The sequence below is a fragment of the Cottoperca gobio genome, chromosome 11, assembly GCF_900634415.1.
Source record: "Cottoperca gobio chromosome 11, fCotGob3.1, whole genome shotgun sequence".
Classification (NCBI taxonomy): Eukaryota; Metazoa; Chordata; class Actinopteri; order Perciformes; family Bovichtidae; genus Cottoperca; species Cottoperca gobio.
Window position 1 is genome coordinate 10,012,437 of NC_041365.1, and position 17,546 is coordinate 10,029,982.

A 17,546-nucleotide genomic window follows, 5' to 3' on the forward strand; every position below is an offset into this window, starting at 1 on the left:
CAGTATTCGGGTGCAACTAATGATTATTTTCATTATCAATTAATCTGATGACTATTTTATTGATTCATTGTTTGGTCTGTAACATGTCAGCAAACAGCGACAGATGCCCAATCACACGACACGCATGACATCTTCTCATTAAATAACCCAAAGATATTAAATTTACTAGAATGTTAGACCAGATAAGGCAGGGAGTCTTCACATTTGAGAAGCTGGTGCCAGACAATATTTGACATTTGTGCATGAAAAAGTATTGATGTTCTGTCCATAAATTATTTGACTAGAGCCAGACCGATAAATCGTCTGGGTTGATAAAGAAATGTTGATATCAGCTGTGCATCAGTAAAGTCTGCTGCTACTTTAGAAACTGTCTCCATTACGTACAGTAATTTATCCAGTTAGCAGTTTTCCACTGTATGATGTTCAAATATTGTGAGAATAATAGTTATTTTCATTATAAATTAATCTGCAGATTATTTTTCCTGATTAATCAATTAATCTTTGTCTATAAAGACAATTATGGACAATACCTGATGGTTATGTGTTCAAATTGCTTGTTTTAATCCACCAAGTCCAATTTATTAATCATTTGAAAGAATGAAGCGATTATCAAAATAGTTTTTCTGTATCCCTTAATCGCTTAATCGTTGTAGCTCTAGTTATAAGATTCCTGAAGATTTATTGTAGGGCGGTTGTATTGCATTGTTTAGGTGGACATTTAGCCTGAAACATCTACAAATGCATTCATGTGTTCACTATATGTGCACTATTCTCTGATACATGTTTGGTTTTATTTTATTAAACAGACATGGTGGTCGTATCTTGTGGTTTTCTGATACTCTGCTGCTCATGAAGCACTGCAGCTGTTCTCATAATGAAGTGCAGAATATCTAAGCAACAACAGCGGTGCATTATTGTGCAACTGTACTTAATGCAGCATTTATGGGTGCCTGTCCCTGCCCTGTCCGATTCACTCGACTCAGGCGCTGAGACAGTTTTTATGAGAGGCTATGAGCTTTTAATTTGAAAATATTACCACAGCCTACACTTGTTGTTGTTGTTGTTGTTGTTGTGAGCCATGGTTTTTTTCTAAAGAGGAGTAGAAAGACTTTTCGTGTATTTCCTGTAAACTGCTCAACTTCTGTACCGTTAACATGAATTATGCAGGGTTTCTGTTCTGCAGCTGTAGTGTGATTTGGGAATAGAATAGTTATTTTCACCAATGCACACAAGAATAACTGTCCCATTGTCGCTGCAGAGAAGAAGGAAGCTGAGACTGTAGTGTGTATGATCTGGGCTGGAAGACAGTGTATATGTGAGAGAGGGGTGAGAGAGGGAGGCGGAGGTGGAGAGAAAGAATGGCTTCTCTCTGCTCTCCCATTAAACTGACAGGCAGATGATGCACTGAACTGCATCTTGATGCACCCACAGGAATTATACCTGTGCTCACAGAAACACTTGAACACATATCATATAATGTGCAGGGTGTTATGTGCAGGATGTAAGCTGAGTTGTTATCAGGAAGGGTGGTGTTGAATCGATTTGTTCTTTGGGGTGATGGTACCTGTCCCGTTTCAATTTCAAAGTGCCTGAAGGTGAAGGGCTCGCTTTCAAGGAGAGATTCAACTAAATGTGTAGACGCAGAGCGCTGACTGAAACATCCTGAAAATGTCATATTTTATTTCATGCCGGTTGCTACTGACTGTGACGATGTGACCAATCAAAGTGTGATGGTTGTTCTGTACCTGAAATTAAAACGATTTAACCCCTTATAAGAGGATTAAGATGATTCCTGGAGTCGTGTTATAATTATGTTGTACACACTACTTTGTATGAGACTAATATTTTGCTTACTTGCACGTCCAGAAAAGAAGAAAAAATATGTCCATTTGGAGGAAAATGTTTCATGACTGTCATGATTTCAACATAGGAGTTTGCGTCTGGTTGTCAGTACTGTCATTTACAAGACTATATTTTGCAGAACAGCTAGTAATGTAAAGTAATGTACTGTAAATGAAACTACTTCGGTACTGCATTATTTCAACTTTACATGGCCTCTTGAGACTATTTACCATGCTATAGTTTACAAAGTAAAGCACAGATTTACTCCAGATTCATAACAGTAACTTAAAGTAGTTTAGATATTGCTATCTACTTTTTGTTTTACATTAATCTGTGTGGGGATTAAAGGCACAATCGATGATTTTAGCCGTATAAATACTTGACATTTTCATATATGTTTTAGTAGAGTTTAAGTTCTCACCTTGATAAAATGAAAATAAAGGCCTGTGTATTAAATCGATGTAAACAAACAAAAAACTAGAACTTGAATTTAGAAATAAAGCTTGTTGCAGATATTTCAAAATGATTTGTTATGTTTGTTTTTTTCTAAACTCATTAGAGGAAGAACAGAGTAATACTTTCTCAGGTTGTGTTTAGTTAATATCTTTAAGTGCCTACAGCATTTATATATAGAAATACTTGAAGGAGGGGAGGCTGGTGGAGACTGCCGGTGTTTGAGTAATTACACTAGTCAGTCACGTTCCAATATTTATCAGGCGGAGGAACACATTGTGTGTTTTTGGCAGGTGGTGTCGTGGTGGGCAGCAGACCTGAGTGGAGCTAATTCTGCCACTGTGTGGGTGGCCATGTGTCAGCGTGAAGTGCTGTTATGTTGTGTAGGTGCTGTGTGTAGGTTTCCATCAGAGAAAATGTGTAACCCTTTTTTGTTTCTATACACGTATATTATACTTTAGTCATTGACATAATGCATTCCTTAACTCCTAGACCTGACCTTAAGGATACTTTCAGTTTATTTCAACTTTGAAACTTGAACTTGAACTTGAACACAATTGTACTTTAACAATATTCTTTTCTGTGCAACGAGCAAAAGGCTTGCTCCTGGAACGATCTGTAGGCCAAGCTTAACGTTGAGACACTTATTTCTCTTTCAATGATTTTAAACTTAGAATAATGGAAGTGATCGCTGCTAGCTGCAGTTTCTTCAATTTACTAACAAACACATGATTACATATTGCTGCCTTGTTAATACATGGTATCATGTAATGTACATTTGTACTACCTATTGTTGCTGTTTTCCTGTTATGTGTTGGATTATGCTACTTGTGTCTTGGCTAGGTCTCTTGTAAAAGAGATTTAAGTTTTTTTTTTCTTCACATTTAGTCCTTTTAAACTAACCATCTCAGTCCTCTTAAAGTGGACCAACAGAAAAGGTACTCTGTTCTTTTTACGTTCACATTGTCGATTCATTTGAAAGAGGTTATTTTTCTGGTCCACTTCGGCCGCTTGTACCCGTGATCTCGTTCTTTCGGTCATGACCCAGCCTTCATGACCATAGGTGAGGGTAGGAACGAAGATCAACCAGAAGATCGAGAGCTTTGCCTTCTGGCTCAGCTCTCTTTTCATCACAACGGTGCGGTAAAGCAAATGTAATACCGCCCCCGCTGCTCCGATTCTCCGGCCAATCGCTCACTCCATCGTGCCCTCACTCGCGAACAAGACCCCAAGGTACTTGAACTCCTTCACTTGGGGTAAGGGCTCATTGCCTACCCGGAGTAGGCAATCCACCGGTTTCCTGCTGAGAGCTATGGCCTCAGATTTTGAGGTGTTGATCCTCATCCCAACCGCTTCACACTCGGCTGCGAACAGATCCAGTGACTGCTGAAGGTCACAAACAGAAGACGCCATCAGGACCACATCATCTGCAAAGAGCAGCGATGAGATCCTCAGGCCACCGAACTGCATTCCAACATTCACTGGGAACGAGTCCGACTTACTGCCGAGTATCCGGACACAACTCTCGCTTTGGCCTACAGGGATGGCCCTCAGAAGTGACCCCCTCACCCATACTCCCGCAGCACCTCCCATAGTATCACCTGGGGGACCCGGTCATACGCCTTCTCCAGATCCACAAAACAGACAGGACGGAATCCGCATTGTTCCTCTTCAATCAGAGGTTCGACTATCGGCCGAACCCTCCTTTCCAGCACCTTGGAGTAGACTTTACTGGGGAGGCTGAGAAGTGTGATACCCCTGTAGTTGGCACACACTCTCTGGTCCCCCTTTTCGAATAGGGGAACCACCATCCCGGTCTGCCACCCCCTAGGCACTGTCCCAGACTTCCACGCAATGTTAACGAGGCGTGTCAACCAAGACAGCCCCTCAACACCCAAAGCCTTCACCATTTCTGGACGGATCTCATCAACCCCTGTGGCTTTGCCACTGTGGAGTTGTTTGACTACCTCAGTGACTTCCAACAGGGAAATTGATGATGGTCCCCCATCAGCTTCCAGCTCTGCCTCTACCATAGAGGGCGTGTAAGTCGGATTCAGGAGTTCCTCAAAGTGCTCCTTCCACCGCCCGATAACCTTCTCAGTCGAAGTCAGCAGGGTCCCACCCTTGCTGTACACAGCTTGGATGGTTCCTCGCTTCCCCCTCCTGAGGTTCCGGATGGTTTTCCAGAAGCACCTTGGTGCCGACCGAAAATCCTTCTCCATAGCTTCTCCGAACTTCTCCCACACCCGCTGCTTTGCCTCTGCCAAGGCAGAGGCTGCCGCCCTTCGAGTCCGTCGGTACCCTGCAACTGTTTCCAGAGTCCTCCCGGATAACATAACCCGGAAGGACTCCTTCAGTCGAACGGCTTCCCTGACCACCGGGGTCCACCACGGTGTTTGAGGGTTACCGCCCCTTGAGGGACCTAAGACCTTGACACCACAGCTCCTCACCGCAGCTTCAGCAATAGAGGTTTTGAACATCGGCGACTCAGGTTGCCCCCAACCTCCACAGTGATGTCTGAAAAGCTCAGCCGGAGGTGTGAGTTGAAGATCTCCCGGACAGGGTCTTCCTCCAGACGTTCCCAGTTCACCCGCACTACCTGTTTGTGCTTACCAGCTCTGTCCAGAGTCTTCCCCCACCCCTTGATCCAACTCACCACCAGATGGTGATCAGTTGACAGCTCCGCCCCTCTCTTCACCCGAGTGTCCAAAACATGCGGCCTCAGATCAGATGATACGATCACAAAATCGATCATTGACCTTTGGCTTAGGGTGCTCTGGTACCACTTACACTTATGAACATCCTTATGTTCAAACATGGTGTTTGTTATGGCCATTCCATGACTAGCACAGAAGTCCAACAACAAACGACCGTTCGGGTTTAGATCAGGGAGGCCGTTGCTCCCAATCTCCAGGTGTCTCATCGTTTCCCACGTGCACGTTTCCCACGTGCACGTTAAAGTCTCCCAGCAAGACTACGGAGTCCCCTACTGGAGCCCCCTGCAGGGATCCATTCAGGGTCTCCAAGAAGGCCGAATACTGCGTACTGCGGTTTTGGGCATAGGCACAAACGACAGTCAAAGTTTCCCCCCCATAACCCGAAGGCCTAGGGAGGTGATCCTCTCGTCCACCGGGGTGAACTCCAACGTAGCGGCGCTCAGCCGAGGAATTGTGAGTATCCCCACACCCGCCCGACGCCTCACACCTTGGGCAACTCCGGAGAAGAATAGAGTCCAACCCCTATCCAGGAGTACGGGGGCCCCGGGCTTCCTCCGGGCAGGGTGTCTCCTTCTCTTTCCCTTTTTTTCATGAGGTCGTTTTGAACCATTCTTAATCTGGCCCCTCACCTGACACCAATTTGCCTTGGGAGACCCTACCAGGAGCACAAGGCTCCAGACAACACAGCTCTCAGGTTCATAGGGACACACAAACCTCTCCACCACGGTAAGGTGATTGTTCCCGGAGAGGAAAACAAAATGTTGTCTGTGATAATTAAACAGTAATACAGAGAAAAACAAACAACCGTTAATTGTTAATTTAAACCATTATTATTGAAAACTTTAAGTTTCAAAGATTTCAAATACACACTCGAAACATGTGTAACATGTAGGCAATGATTGGATGATATCTCTGCCTTTGGTCTTTTATTACGGATACAAAGATGGTTGTGTGTGTGTGTGATTACCATCAGCCTCTCATGCTTAGCGTGTGATAACTCAGGTTTTCAAACTGTAAATGAGGTCTCGTGTTCTTTTCATGCAGGATATATATTGCTCCCTTGTTAGTTCCTAATCTTAGCCTGATGAGTGTTTGTGCATCTTATGTAGGTACTCTGTGATCTGCATTCAAATCACAGAGTACTAAACATTCAGAGCTCTCTGTCTCCTTTTCCAGATATCTTGTGATATGAGGTTGGATCTGAAAGTGTTGCTACATGTGTAAATTCTAAAATGTCTGTCTTCCAAAGCGGTCAGCAGGGTGGGGCGTACATTGTGAGGGATGAATCATTTCTGTGCAGATGTGTTCACTGGAAAAGGAGCGCTGCTTTGATTAAAGCTGTGAGTCGGGCTAATGCGGCTTTGTTGGGTGTTTTAGAAAAAATGTTTTGGTGGCTTAAATTAGTCTTTACTGTAGCCTAGTCGGTTGGTTTGCTGGTAACTGCAAAATAAAGTTTTTGTCAGGAGTTGACAACCATCTCAACTCAATCCCGCCTACAATGAAGGGGGGAATCAAGGAAGGTACCTGGTACCAAAAGCGAGTCAAGCCGAGCTGTACAGTACCATGCAGTGGAAATTCTGCATTATAGGAAGAATAGTTTTTAGAGTCGGATCTGATCTCAGAAGAATCTCCTTTAAACTCGTCTCTTTTGTGTTTCCTAGTTTATTCCACTAATTTCATCTTCTGATATATTTCATTCATTACAGGGATCTTAGGAGGCAGTAATACATGCATTATATATTGTTCCTTTTTTACCTTTTGCTGCGGCCTTTACAATAATCTGAAGGCATTCAATTCAGACTTGTGTCGTGTTGAAAGTGATGCAGACATTTTACTTGATCAAGTTCAAGAGCTTTATTTGTCCCGGAGGGGAAGTTGGTTCTGGTAGTAATAAAAACATCTTACAAGATCTGACCTAGTAAGAATGCCATTATGACTGAAAGAAACCACAGAGCTTATTCAGAACATGAGACTGACATGTTAAAATGCCATTAGATTAATTTAAAGGGGTGCATGTTTCGGATAAGTGCAGTGCAGTGTACGCTACATACAACATTTGAGCATCTACTTTGTTTTGGTGTTTTTTAGCCTCCTCATAGTTAAAAGTAATTTGATATAGCTTTAAGACTCTTCCATGATAGTGTGTGATAATAAAGTGTTTGCTTTACATAACCCCTTTGACACTACAACGCTATACATGTTATTACTGTATAACTCGCATTTCCTGCCAATAATAAGGGTGATTTACTGCCTTCCTCCCGGTCTGACGTTTCTCTGAAAGTTTTTTATTAACTGCGAAAAGAGCATAGAGGAGATACAAATTCTGCTGACAAGCTATTTCCTGCGTTAGGAAGTGGCAGTGTTTCTGTTGATGTGGATAAATGTACGTGACTAAGCTCTTTTAACAGTGTTGTTATTGTTATGGTGCCGATTTTACTTCAATGATATCAGCAAAAAAAAGAAAGGGAAAAAGGATCAGTATTGAAAAGCTCTTTGTTGTTACAGAAGTCTATTCTTGAGTGGGTGATTACATTTCAGAGCTAGTGGGCATAGCTTTTGATGAAAAAAAAAAAAAAAAAAGCAACTGAAGTTAAATTTAGCATTTTCCATGCCTGAAAAAATAATATTTGTATGGATACAGATATTTTGATCCTGATTAAATAAGTAAAGTCCTTAAAATCAGGATATGCAGTTTACCAAGGGCAGTGACAGTGCTGCAAAGGTTCCATCAGTGTTGTTCTGTCATTGTTTCATTCAGCTTAGTTTGCTGCAGCTTCACGATACCAGAGGGGAAAAGTTTACTGCAGGTCGAACATTATCAGCACTGCTATGACACGAGAGACTGAATGTAAAGCTCAGGGTTTATTTATCCAACACCATCCATCATGTTAAAGGTTTGCATTGTGGTTTAGCCGCAAATGAAGGACTTGCCTGGAGGGGTCAACGGTAAAAGCCACAACTCTGCTGACTGAACAGGGGATAAGGTGTGTGTGTGTGTGTGTGTGTGTGTGTGTGTGTGTGTGTGTGTGTGTGTGTGTGTGTGTGTGTGTGTGTGTGTGTGTGTGTGTGTGTGTGTGTGTGTGTGTGTGTGTGTGTGTGTGTGTGTGTGTGTGTGTGAGACTGCTGGATAAAAACTGACAAAGGCAGATCGTTCCCTGGTTGGCTGTAGTCGACATAAATCAACAGCTCTCCTGACGGAAGGGGGCAAGGCCACGACTGGGGATCGATTTTCAGAGAACAGTATTCACTGCATCCTCTCTGGGGAACTTTGGAGGGTTCATGGGAAAATGCCTGATGTGTAGGAGGAAGTAACAGAGTTCTTTTGCCCTCTTATCGTTTGCATATTTGAAGACGGAAGCCATTCATGATGTGCTGAAACAATTAGTTGATGATTAATAAATGAGTAAATAATCTGATCTTTTATCAAGTGAAAATGTTAAACCTTTGCTGCCTTCAGCCGCTAAAATGTAAGAATTTGCTGCTTTTCTCCGTTTCCTATATCTGCAAATTTGATATATTTGTGTTTTGCAATGTTGGTTGAACTATCTGACCTTCTTTAGACTAAATGATTAATCGAAAACAAGGCTCGGAGTCTAGTGTGACGCTCGCCGCTCTATGAGGCTGTACTAAGAGCTTAAGGCTAACATCAGCAATGCTCACAATGACAAAGCTAACATGCTGATGTTTCGCAGGTATAATGTTTACCATGTCGTAGTTCTAAAATGAATTAGCACTAAGCCAAAGCCCATGGGAATGTCATTCACCCAACGGTGGCACAAGAGGAAAAGTCGTGGGGATCACCAAAGTCATTAGGGTTCATCCTCTGGGCACCATGGATGTCTGTAGCAAACTCCATGATGATCCACCCACCAGTAGTTGTTGAGATATTTCAGTCTGGACCGAAGTAGTGGAACAATTGCCACATTGTCCCTTGAGCCACACACTGCTTGAGTGGCCAAACATTAGGGAGTATTGATCTGATGCCTGTGCTCTCTTTTCTCCTAAATTAAAGTTACGTCATCTCACTGTGTGGCACTCATTGGGATCAGTTTTATATAAGGCGACATGAAACCATTTATCACTGAGGCACTAAAAAACATGTTGGTGGCCTGACGTGACTAAATGTATGTAACAGATACATTTTTATAATGACAGAAACTGTGTTTCTGTGGAAGAGACATGTTTGGCTGAAATCTGATCTTAATAAAGTCACAATGCTCAACATACATTTAGGTTTTGAACTGTTGAACAAAAAGAGAAACATGAATATTTCACAGTTTTTAAAAACATTTTATAGACAAATATTAGATATATTATTTGAATATCTATTAGATATTAGAGTTGTGTATAGGTATGACTATGTAATTAGTCTAGATATGTCTAGCCATGAATTACTTGGCTAGACATTTTTCTCATATGAACTCTGGACAATATCCCTAGAATCAGGTCATTGTCCGGAGTTTCCCTTTCACACATGTAGCACACAACAGGATATTGTCCGTGTCAGAGTATTTCCAGTAAGTGAGAACGCTTCTGTTTGGTTTAGGCAAAAGGGGGTGGCACCTGGGTAGAGAGTGCATCGGCCCTTTCAGACAGAAATTTCCAAATCTCGTCATCATTTTTGTTGCCGTTTTCGTGTCATTGGCCCTTCTTCTTCACCCTCGCATGTTTGTCTTCTTCCGGTTTCACGCCAACTGCAATAGAAACGTCATCAACAGTCCTGCTCGCTCGCCGTGAATTCTCCGACAATGAGTCGTGTGTAGAGCGATGCTTCTTGGTAAAGGCCAGTTCAATACTGCAGCTTCTGTAGTCTTGTTTGGAAAGACGACATTGATTGTGAACACGGGGATTATCAGAGAAAAGAAGGGCAATACATGGAGCATAAGACAGGATAAAGACAACTGCTGTTACCTCATGCCACTGAGCACAAACATGGATATGTCAGCCAAAGCCACCCAGTATCACTCTGGCCCGTGTTGAACTGCAGAACCAAATATAAAGCTTTAAGCGGAGCAGACAGGCCGGTTTCTTGAATGTCATACACAATCCTTTCTTGCCAAAGGAAATGAAATATGTCTGCTTCTCTTATGTGTCTGTCTGGCTTTGAATATCCAAGCCTGCGATGAGCGAGGCTGAGATTCAATTATGCAGTGATTGAATGTGATTTATTAATCACAAAGGGGAAAATGTGAGGTTTAATTTCCACACCGCCTCGAGCTGTGGCTTCTGCTCAAAATGACCGCACTAATCGCTACCTTGAGTAATTTGGAATTGAGCTGCTGGCTTGATGTTTGTGAAAGCAGGTTTTTTAATGTGCACGGAGGGGTATTTTTAACGAATCTCGCGTGGAAAGCTGTGGTAAATAATATCCTACAGGCGTTGTTGCATGAGAGGTGAGAAATTTAAGTGTGTTGTGTCTCTCGTTTGCCTCATCTCACCCTCGTTCAATAGCCCTCCTTCCTCCTCGCTTTCTTAATCTCTCTCACATATCCTGAAAAGATTGCGCAACAGGAATAAAAACAAACAAAAAAGTTTTACCAGTAAACAAGCTGCGATAATGAGAGCATAAAACAAAATGATGATAACGTTGACGGTGCTTCTTCTATTTCCCTCTCCCCTTTCTTTCTCTCTGGCCCATTACTTTCTTAACACTCTGTGTTTGTTTTCCTCCCATGCAGGTACTTTGTGTTGGATCCAGAGTTGGGACAGCTGCAGTACTTTGTCAACGAGCAGGGGAAGAGCCAGAAGGCCCGTGGGTCCCTGCCCCTGATAGGTGCATCGGTAACCCCGAGCGACGAGGCTCCGCACATGTTCGTTGTAAACTCTGTCAATGGAGAGCTGTACAAACTCAGAGGTATGACCTCATGCCGGCCGCCGGCTGCCCGTATATGGATAAGTACAAACACTGAGTGGAGTGTGTGTGTTTTATGTTGCAGGCGCTTGGGGTGCAGTGTGCACATACTTGAGTGTTTATGAATTAACTTTTTCCATCCAGTATTTGTAAATGCACTGGACAGCTGGTTATCTAGTCTAATTGATATTTTTAGATGGACAGTGGATCCCTCATGGAATTAGTATTATTTCCCTCAGCTCTATGGAGCATATTAGTGTCTTTCAGCTATTTGTCTTGGTTTTTATGGCCCGCACCTTTTACTGTTTTGATTCACTCTCACTGCTCTCATATGCTCGTTTCCAGTTGCATCAGGCAGCTGTTTTCACATTACCTGCCCTGCACCAATCAACAGACAGACACGGATAGACAAGCTGATGAACATAGTGGAGCATTTAGCAGCTAAAGAGCCAGATATATTACTTTAATTTGTGCCAAAACAAATAGTCAATCAACCTAAAAATAGTTTTGTTTATGTAATTTATCAAACAAATAAAGTTTCAGTTTCTCAATTGTAACTTTATTGTCATTATACTTGCTTACAATGGAACAAACTCTTGTCATCCAATAGTGCAACTTGCTAATAAAGTATATAAAAAACAACTGCAACATTATTTTTAAGACGCTGGATAGTTAACGTGCAGACTGTTGTTTACGCTGTAAACATACTGTTCGTACAAACATAGGAAAAATACTGTACACAGGAAGCAGGTAGTGGCAAATAATCTATGATATATATAATGAATATAAAGGCAGCCCTAACTGTAATACACATGTAATACCTTTTGTGAAGTGCTTACTTTGTCAGTGGTGAAGGGCTTACTTCTATATTAATTGCTTTATTTTTCAGCATTTTTATTGTCCAAGGAAGTAAAAACACCTCCGACATACAATGTACAGTTTTGTGAAAAACATTGTATATTGAGTAGAAAGAAGATTTTTGGCCAAAGCATTAAATCTACACCAAAGTGAAATCTTGCTTTAAGACCCAGTGCCAGACAAAGAGCCTGCAGCCGGTCACTTTGTTGAAGGCCTTTGCTTTCAGTGACCTGTGTCCACTAAAGCGAGAGAAACTCCTTTTTACCGTTGCTCCACTTGAGCCGCCGGAATGTCCCCTGCACTCTCGAGGGGCAGGATATCAGAATAACTTGCCCTATATTCCCTGAATAACTCAGTGGTCCATGTGTATTGAGCTTAGAGGAAACAATGATCCAACAGATATGAAGAAGTTGGGCTGAGTAGCTCACAGGCAGAGGTTCGAACGCTTCAGTGAGATTTGGGAAAGATTAAGAAAGTCATTGAGCGAGTAAAGCAATCTTTTTGATACAGCTCAGCTAAACAAGCACACGTCCTGTTTAGCGGTTTGACCGGCGCCGAGACTCCCAACATTAAAAACTGCTTTTAAAATATTCTTCTTCTGAAAATAAATGCAGTTAAATATCAGCACTTGAACTCAAAAACCTCAATTTGCTCCAACAGCAGGGTACAAAGAGGCTCACATGAACATCCTGAACAGTTGGCGAGTAAGATTAGCCGGTACGCCTCAGCTCTGGTATTGGTTACCATGGGAATCCCTGCAAGCTCACCTTGGGGGAGGAAAAAGAGTAACTTCAAGGTTCAGTCGGGAGTCCTTTTCCAGTATTTGTAAGCTGAGGGTCTGGGTCTAAAGCTTTAAATGCCACCTTTATTCTCGTGTTGATACCTTTTTTGTCAAGAGGGTTTTGAGCAAATGTCATTGTCGCCAACTTGTGTAAGAAGAAACTGGATACACAGAATCTGCTGCTACTTTGAGGAGAGGGCTTTTGTTGTAGTTTGTTGGGGCTGTATGCGGCTTGTGAGGAAGACTGGAGATACTCCTCAGGGCTGTACAAACATTGATCTGCTGTTTTTATTTACAGATAATTCTCCTAAAAAAAAGAATAACTGATCATCAATCAAATATGACAGTGACAGAGAGTGCTCTTTGTAGCAAAGATTGAAATAAAACATTATTTAAAGAGTTAAAGGTTTATCGTTGAGGTTGTAAATGGTAGTTTGAGTCTTTTAGTAAAATTATTGTACATAACATAATGAATATTTATCAAAATCAGGTCTCTCAAGGAAATCATAGGTGATTATTGGGTTAGAGCATTATAATGTTCTATGTAAATGTTGTTCCAACTTTTAGTAATGTTTCATTATAAATGCAAGAATATCTAATTTCATCCATCGGGGGACTTACATGTGTCTTCTGACACAGCTGTAAAGTAGCCTGAGCGGTTTTCTGGCTCTAAACCAAAGTGTAATTAGCTAAAGCAGAATAATATAAAGGAAGTATTTCATTATCGGATGTCAGGAGACTGTCGGGCCTCGTGTTTTGCTGCTGAGCAAAGGTGAAGAGCTGTGGGAATTTAATCATGTCTGAATGCACAGATGGCAAATTAAGCCATTTATCATACGATGTCTCAGTGAGACAGTCGCTCAATGAGAGGGTCAAGTTGTGTTCAGCTTTCAAACTGGCTGATTAGGATGTCTGACATCATCTTCCTTGTGCCTCATAATAATAAAAACATGTTGCAGAATTTTGAAGCATGAACCTGCCAAGAGCATTGTTCACCACAAATATGTCTACAGCAAACTATTTGTTTGGTTTTACGTGATCTTACATTTGGGCTTTCTTGTTGACAGTTAGATTAGAAGATCAACACAACTGTGTGTTAAATATGGAGCTGCAGCCAGTAGACGTTATCTTAAAATGTAATCTCTACAACAACAGAAATGTAAAGTTGTTAATATTGGGGTACAGGTAGTTGTTTTGCTTACGGTCTTTATGCTAAGCTAAGCTAATTGGCTGCTGGAGTGGCATCAAAAATTATCATCTAACAAAAAAAAAGAATGTCAAACTTTCCTTTAAAAAACAATCAACAAGTATGCTCATAATTTAATGTTAACATTTTTATTTGTACCGAACTAAGCTTTTACTTTAGTCGTGTGCTTTACTACATTTACACTCGGAGAACAAATTGTGCCTGTTCTCCATTTTGAAAGTGACCTTTTCCTCGAATATTGATCCACTTGATACTTTTCCTGGTGTAGATTTTTAACTTAGTACTTAGTACGTAAAATGACGAGAGAAATGGACTCTACTCATTGCCTTTATATTACATCTCGCACTCTTATATGGTGCCACTATTCAAGAACACAAATCCAATTGAAAAATATTTTTTCCTATTGTCAAGTCTGGTTGCTGTAATTGCTCGGCCTCTCTACTAACCTTTCCAGTCCCGGTCAGCGTGTCCGTTAAATATATATTTCAAAGTACTTTGTACTAGCACATTATATCTCCCAACACTTTAATCATATCTAGCTCTAAGTCTGAGTATTAAGCCTCAGACTTACTGTTATCAGTAATCAATAACTTTGTAACAAGGCGATGAAGGTGGTTTCGTTCTCTTTTACTGTGAGGTGTTCGGATATCGTTCAGCCTTCTCTCTGGGATGGATATTGACATTTGAATAAGACACACAGACCAGTATGAGTGTCTATTGTTTCTCATTTTAAATGTGCAGACGGACCAGCTTCTCATGTCCTTGTTAGTCCCCTCGGTTTCCAGCTCAAACCTCATGCATTCATCACATTAATAGAGCTTGTCAGCATGTCACCTCGAAGTCTGCGCCGCTTGTGACACAAAACCAGCTTTGAAATGTTTATCAATATCACAGTACTCTCCCTGAATGAGAACAGTACGTCATGCTCCGAGCTAAGCAGAGTGTATATCTCTTGCGTCACCATGCGAACAGGTGCAAATTAGCATAGCAACACTGCTCTACTCAATACAGAGAGCTAATTATCTTTTATCACAGCTAGGCTTGTGCACATCCCAGAGAAAAATATCTGATTTAGACACTTGCTCACTCTCTGGGTAAGTAGCTCCTTTTTTAGAGTGAGTTATTTCTGTGGATGATGACAAGTAGGAATCATTTTGAAGGTATTTTTGGTATATTTGCAGAACGAGCTTAGCACAGGTGCTTTCTGTGTGAATATCTTGTTTTCCCCCGTAAAGGCGAGCATCCACTCCCAGTGGGAGTCGCGTCTCGAGCGCTGCACTTGTCAGGAGTTTCTGTGAACGTCTCATTTTCTCAGAGTTGCCTTTTCACCTAAAGAGGCCTTTTGTAGATGTTCTCATGACTGCAGCAGATGTCGGAGGTGCGAGTGATTGACAAGTGCAAATGGATTTCTCCATACATTGAAATACCTTTTTATCAGCATGTTTAAAATACACTAACACTGAACAGAGGATTTAAAAATGTCATTATAGTGGCGATATAATAACTTTTAAATCTAATATAAGGAATATGCATCTTCAATATTCAGTCTCTAAAAGAGACAGTCCTGCAATCATTTCCATGTTTAAAGCCTTTCTTTGGATGAAAATCAGGGGAAAAGATAAAACATTGTTTGATAAAAATGTCTTACAACCAGAGTTTAATCTAGATTGAATTAAAGAAATCAGTATGCTTCAAACAAACCAGGTCGTACGACATGATAGAGACATGATAAATAATGTTGTAATGTTATTTACATTGTTAGTTAGTTAGTTTTGGTCTTTGAAGAACCTTTAAACCCAAAAAATGACATTATCTGTTCACCCTGATTAGTGTCTGCAGGCTTCCTTACTGGCTGGATAGTAAGAGTTCATTGTTTAAAAAGATTTTAATAATTGGACCAAACTGAAAAGGTGAAATGGAAATGTCAACCTTTGTTTGAATCTGAATGATATCTAATGCTTTTGGCTGAACTGAAACATTATTTAAGTCGAAATGTTCCTGTTTTCCACCCAGTCCTGTGAGTCTAATGTGTACATTCATGCAAGGGTCTATAAGGGTTAGGGTGTCCCATTCCTGTTATAATTTGTTTTGCAAGGGTGCTCTTAAGTGCTGCCACGACCCCTGCATGGATGTGTATTACTCAAAACTACTTTCAGTGACTGATCGCAAGTGGACACGTGTATTAAAGTCTGTCCGAAAACAAAACTCACAAGCCTAAAAGATCAAATGAGATACACATTTATTGATCCCAAAGGGGAAATATCTGATTGTTTCAGCAGTACAAGGACATAAACTAAAATAATAATAGAATAAAAGTAAACCGATGACATCCTGGCATTTGACATGACATACTGTATATGAATATTTTAACAGTTTTTGGTGGCTGTAATTGTGTGCATGTAAACTGAATCACTACTAGCCAGAGGTGATACGTTATGTGTGTATGGGACTTTTGGATGCCATTTAATACAGTCACCACTGAACACACAGGGTTACAAAATCAAGCGCACCTTCAAACAAGGTTGTGCCCAGGTGCACGGATGACCTGCCACAGAGAGGGATCTTTGTTTTAAGTGACCTTTTAGTGTATTTGAGTTTTAGTTAATAATGAAAGTTTGAGTGTTGTTTTTGTTTTGTATTTTAGTAGCAAATACTAAAGTAGAAATAAGCATATCATCAACAGATAATATCTGAAATCAGGTGCAAGTATCTTCCATCTTTATATCTTTTGTTTCTCTTTTTTTGTTTGTGCTCCAGCTGGGATTGACCTACAGCCTGAATGTTATCAGACCCACCAAAGACATTGTTATTGTAATTAGTCAGTGAAATGGGATCAGAAGGATATTATTTTCCAGTCTGACCTGGAGCAGGTCAAAACAAGCAGACAGTCAGCGTCTCCTTCAACGGGCAGGCCTGCAGCTCGCTGTGTTAGTCAGCAGGTCTGAGCTTCAACTGGTTATTTGTGTAAAGATAACCGGGTGTATTGTCTCTGTGCCAAGGGGAAAACCACAAGCACGCAGAGAGCATCAAGCTGCTTCCTGTGCTGCTCACCAATCGGCCAAATGAACCGTGCTATCTCTTGAATACTGAATCTTCAATTTAGCATAGAGGAGAAAATGAAGAGGTTCGGATGTGATACACAGACCTCAGCACATCATTCAGGAGGTAACAGGGTCACATGGTAGACAGTCGGCAAATAATCATTTGGATCACAGACATCCAGCAGGTCGTCCTCACTGATTTCTTCACAGCACAATTTAAGTCATTAGTTTAATTTAATCCTTCATTTCTTTTTAAAACTTCTTTTGCAATGGTTATGCTGGTTCCCTGATCATTTTTCTTATGCACGCTGCAATTGTTATGCATTTAAAGGAGTGGAAGAGTTAGATGACAAGATCGATACCAGCTTCATGTCTGTATTAGCTTAGCTTAGCACAAAAACTGGAAACAGGAAACACCTAGCTAGAAACACCTAGTCGTCATTACGCTTTTAGATTTTTATGTTTTCCCTGTTTCCAATGTTTATGCTAAGCTAAGCAAACCGGCTGCTTGCTGTAGCTGTAGATTCTCTCTGTTTCTTCTTATGCTTATTGACGTACATGTCTACTTTTTGGTACAAAACCAGCCTTGAGCTTGTTAAACTTACACAAAAAGCAAATTTCGTGCCTCAAATGGCTGTTGACTAGAGAGGCTGCCCATAAAAATAAAATAAAATGAAACCACACTTGAAACCTCATACACCAACCACATGCCCTAAATGCTATATGTGTGTGTAGGGTTTGTGTATCTGCCTCCTATCACGCCATGTTTCCGCTCATTTAACCAAGTTTGGGGTCA

General features: G+C 41.2%; 1 protein-coding gene across 1 annotated transcript in view; it reads left to right on the forward strand.

Moving 5' to 3' along the window:
• LOC115015452 (oxysterol-binding protein-related protein 10) overlaps positions 1-17,546 on the forward strand; it is a 65,978-nt gene that overhangs the window by 1,262 nt on the left and 47,170 nt on the right. The window contains 1 exon segment of the mRNA XM_075074136.1: positions 10,691-10,866. Within this exon segment, the coding sequence (XP_074930237.1) occupies positions 10,691-10,866 (176 nt within the window).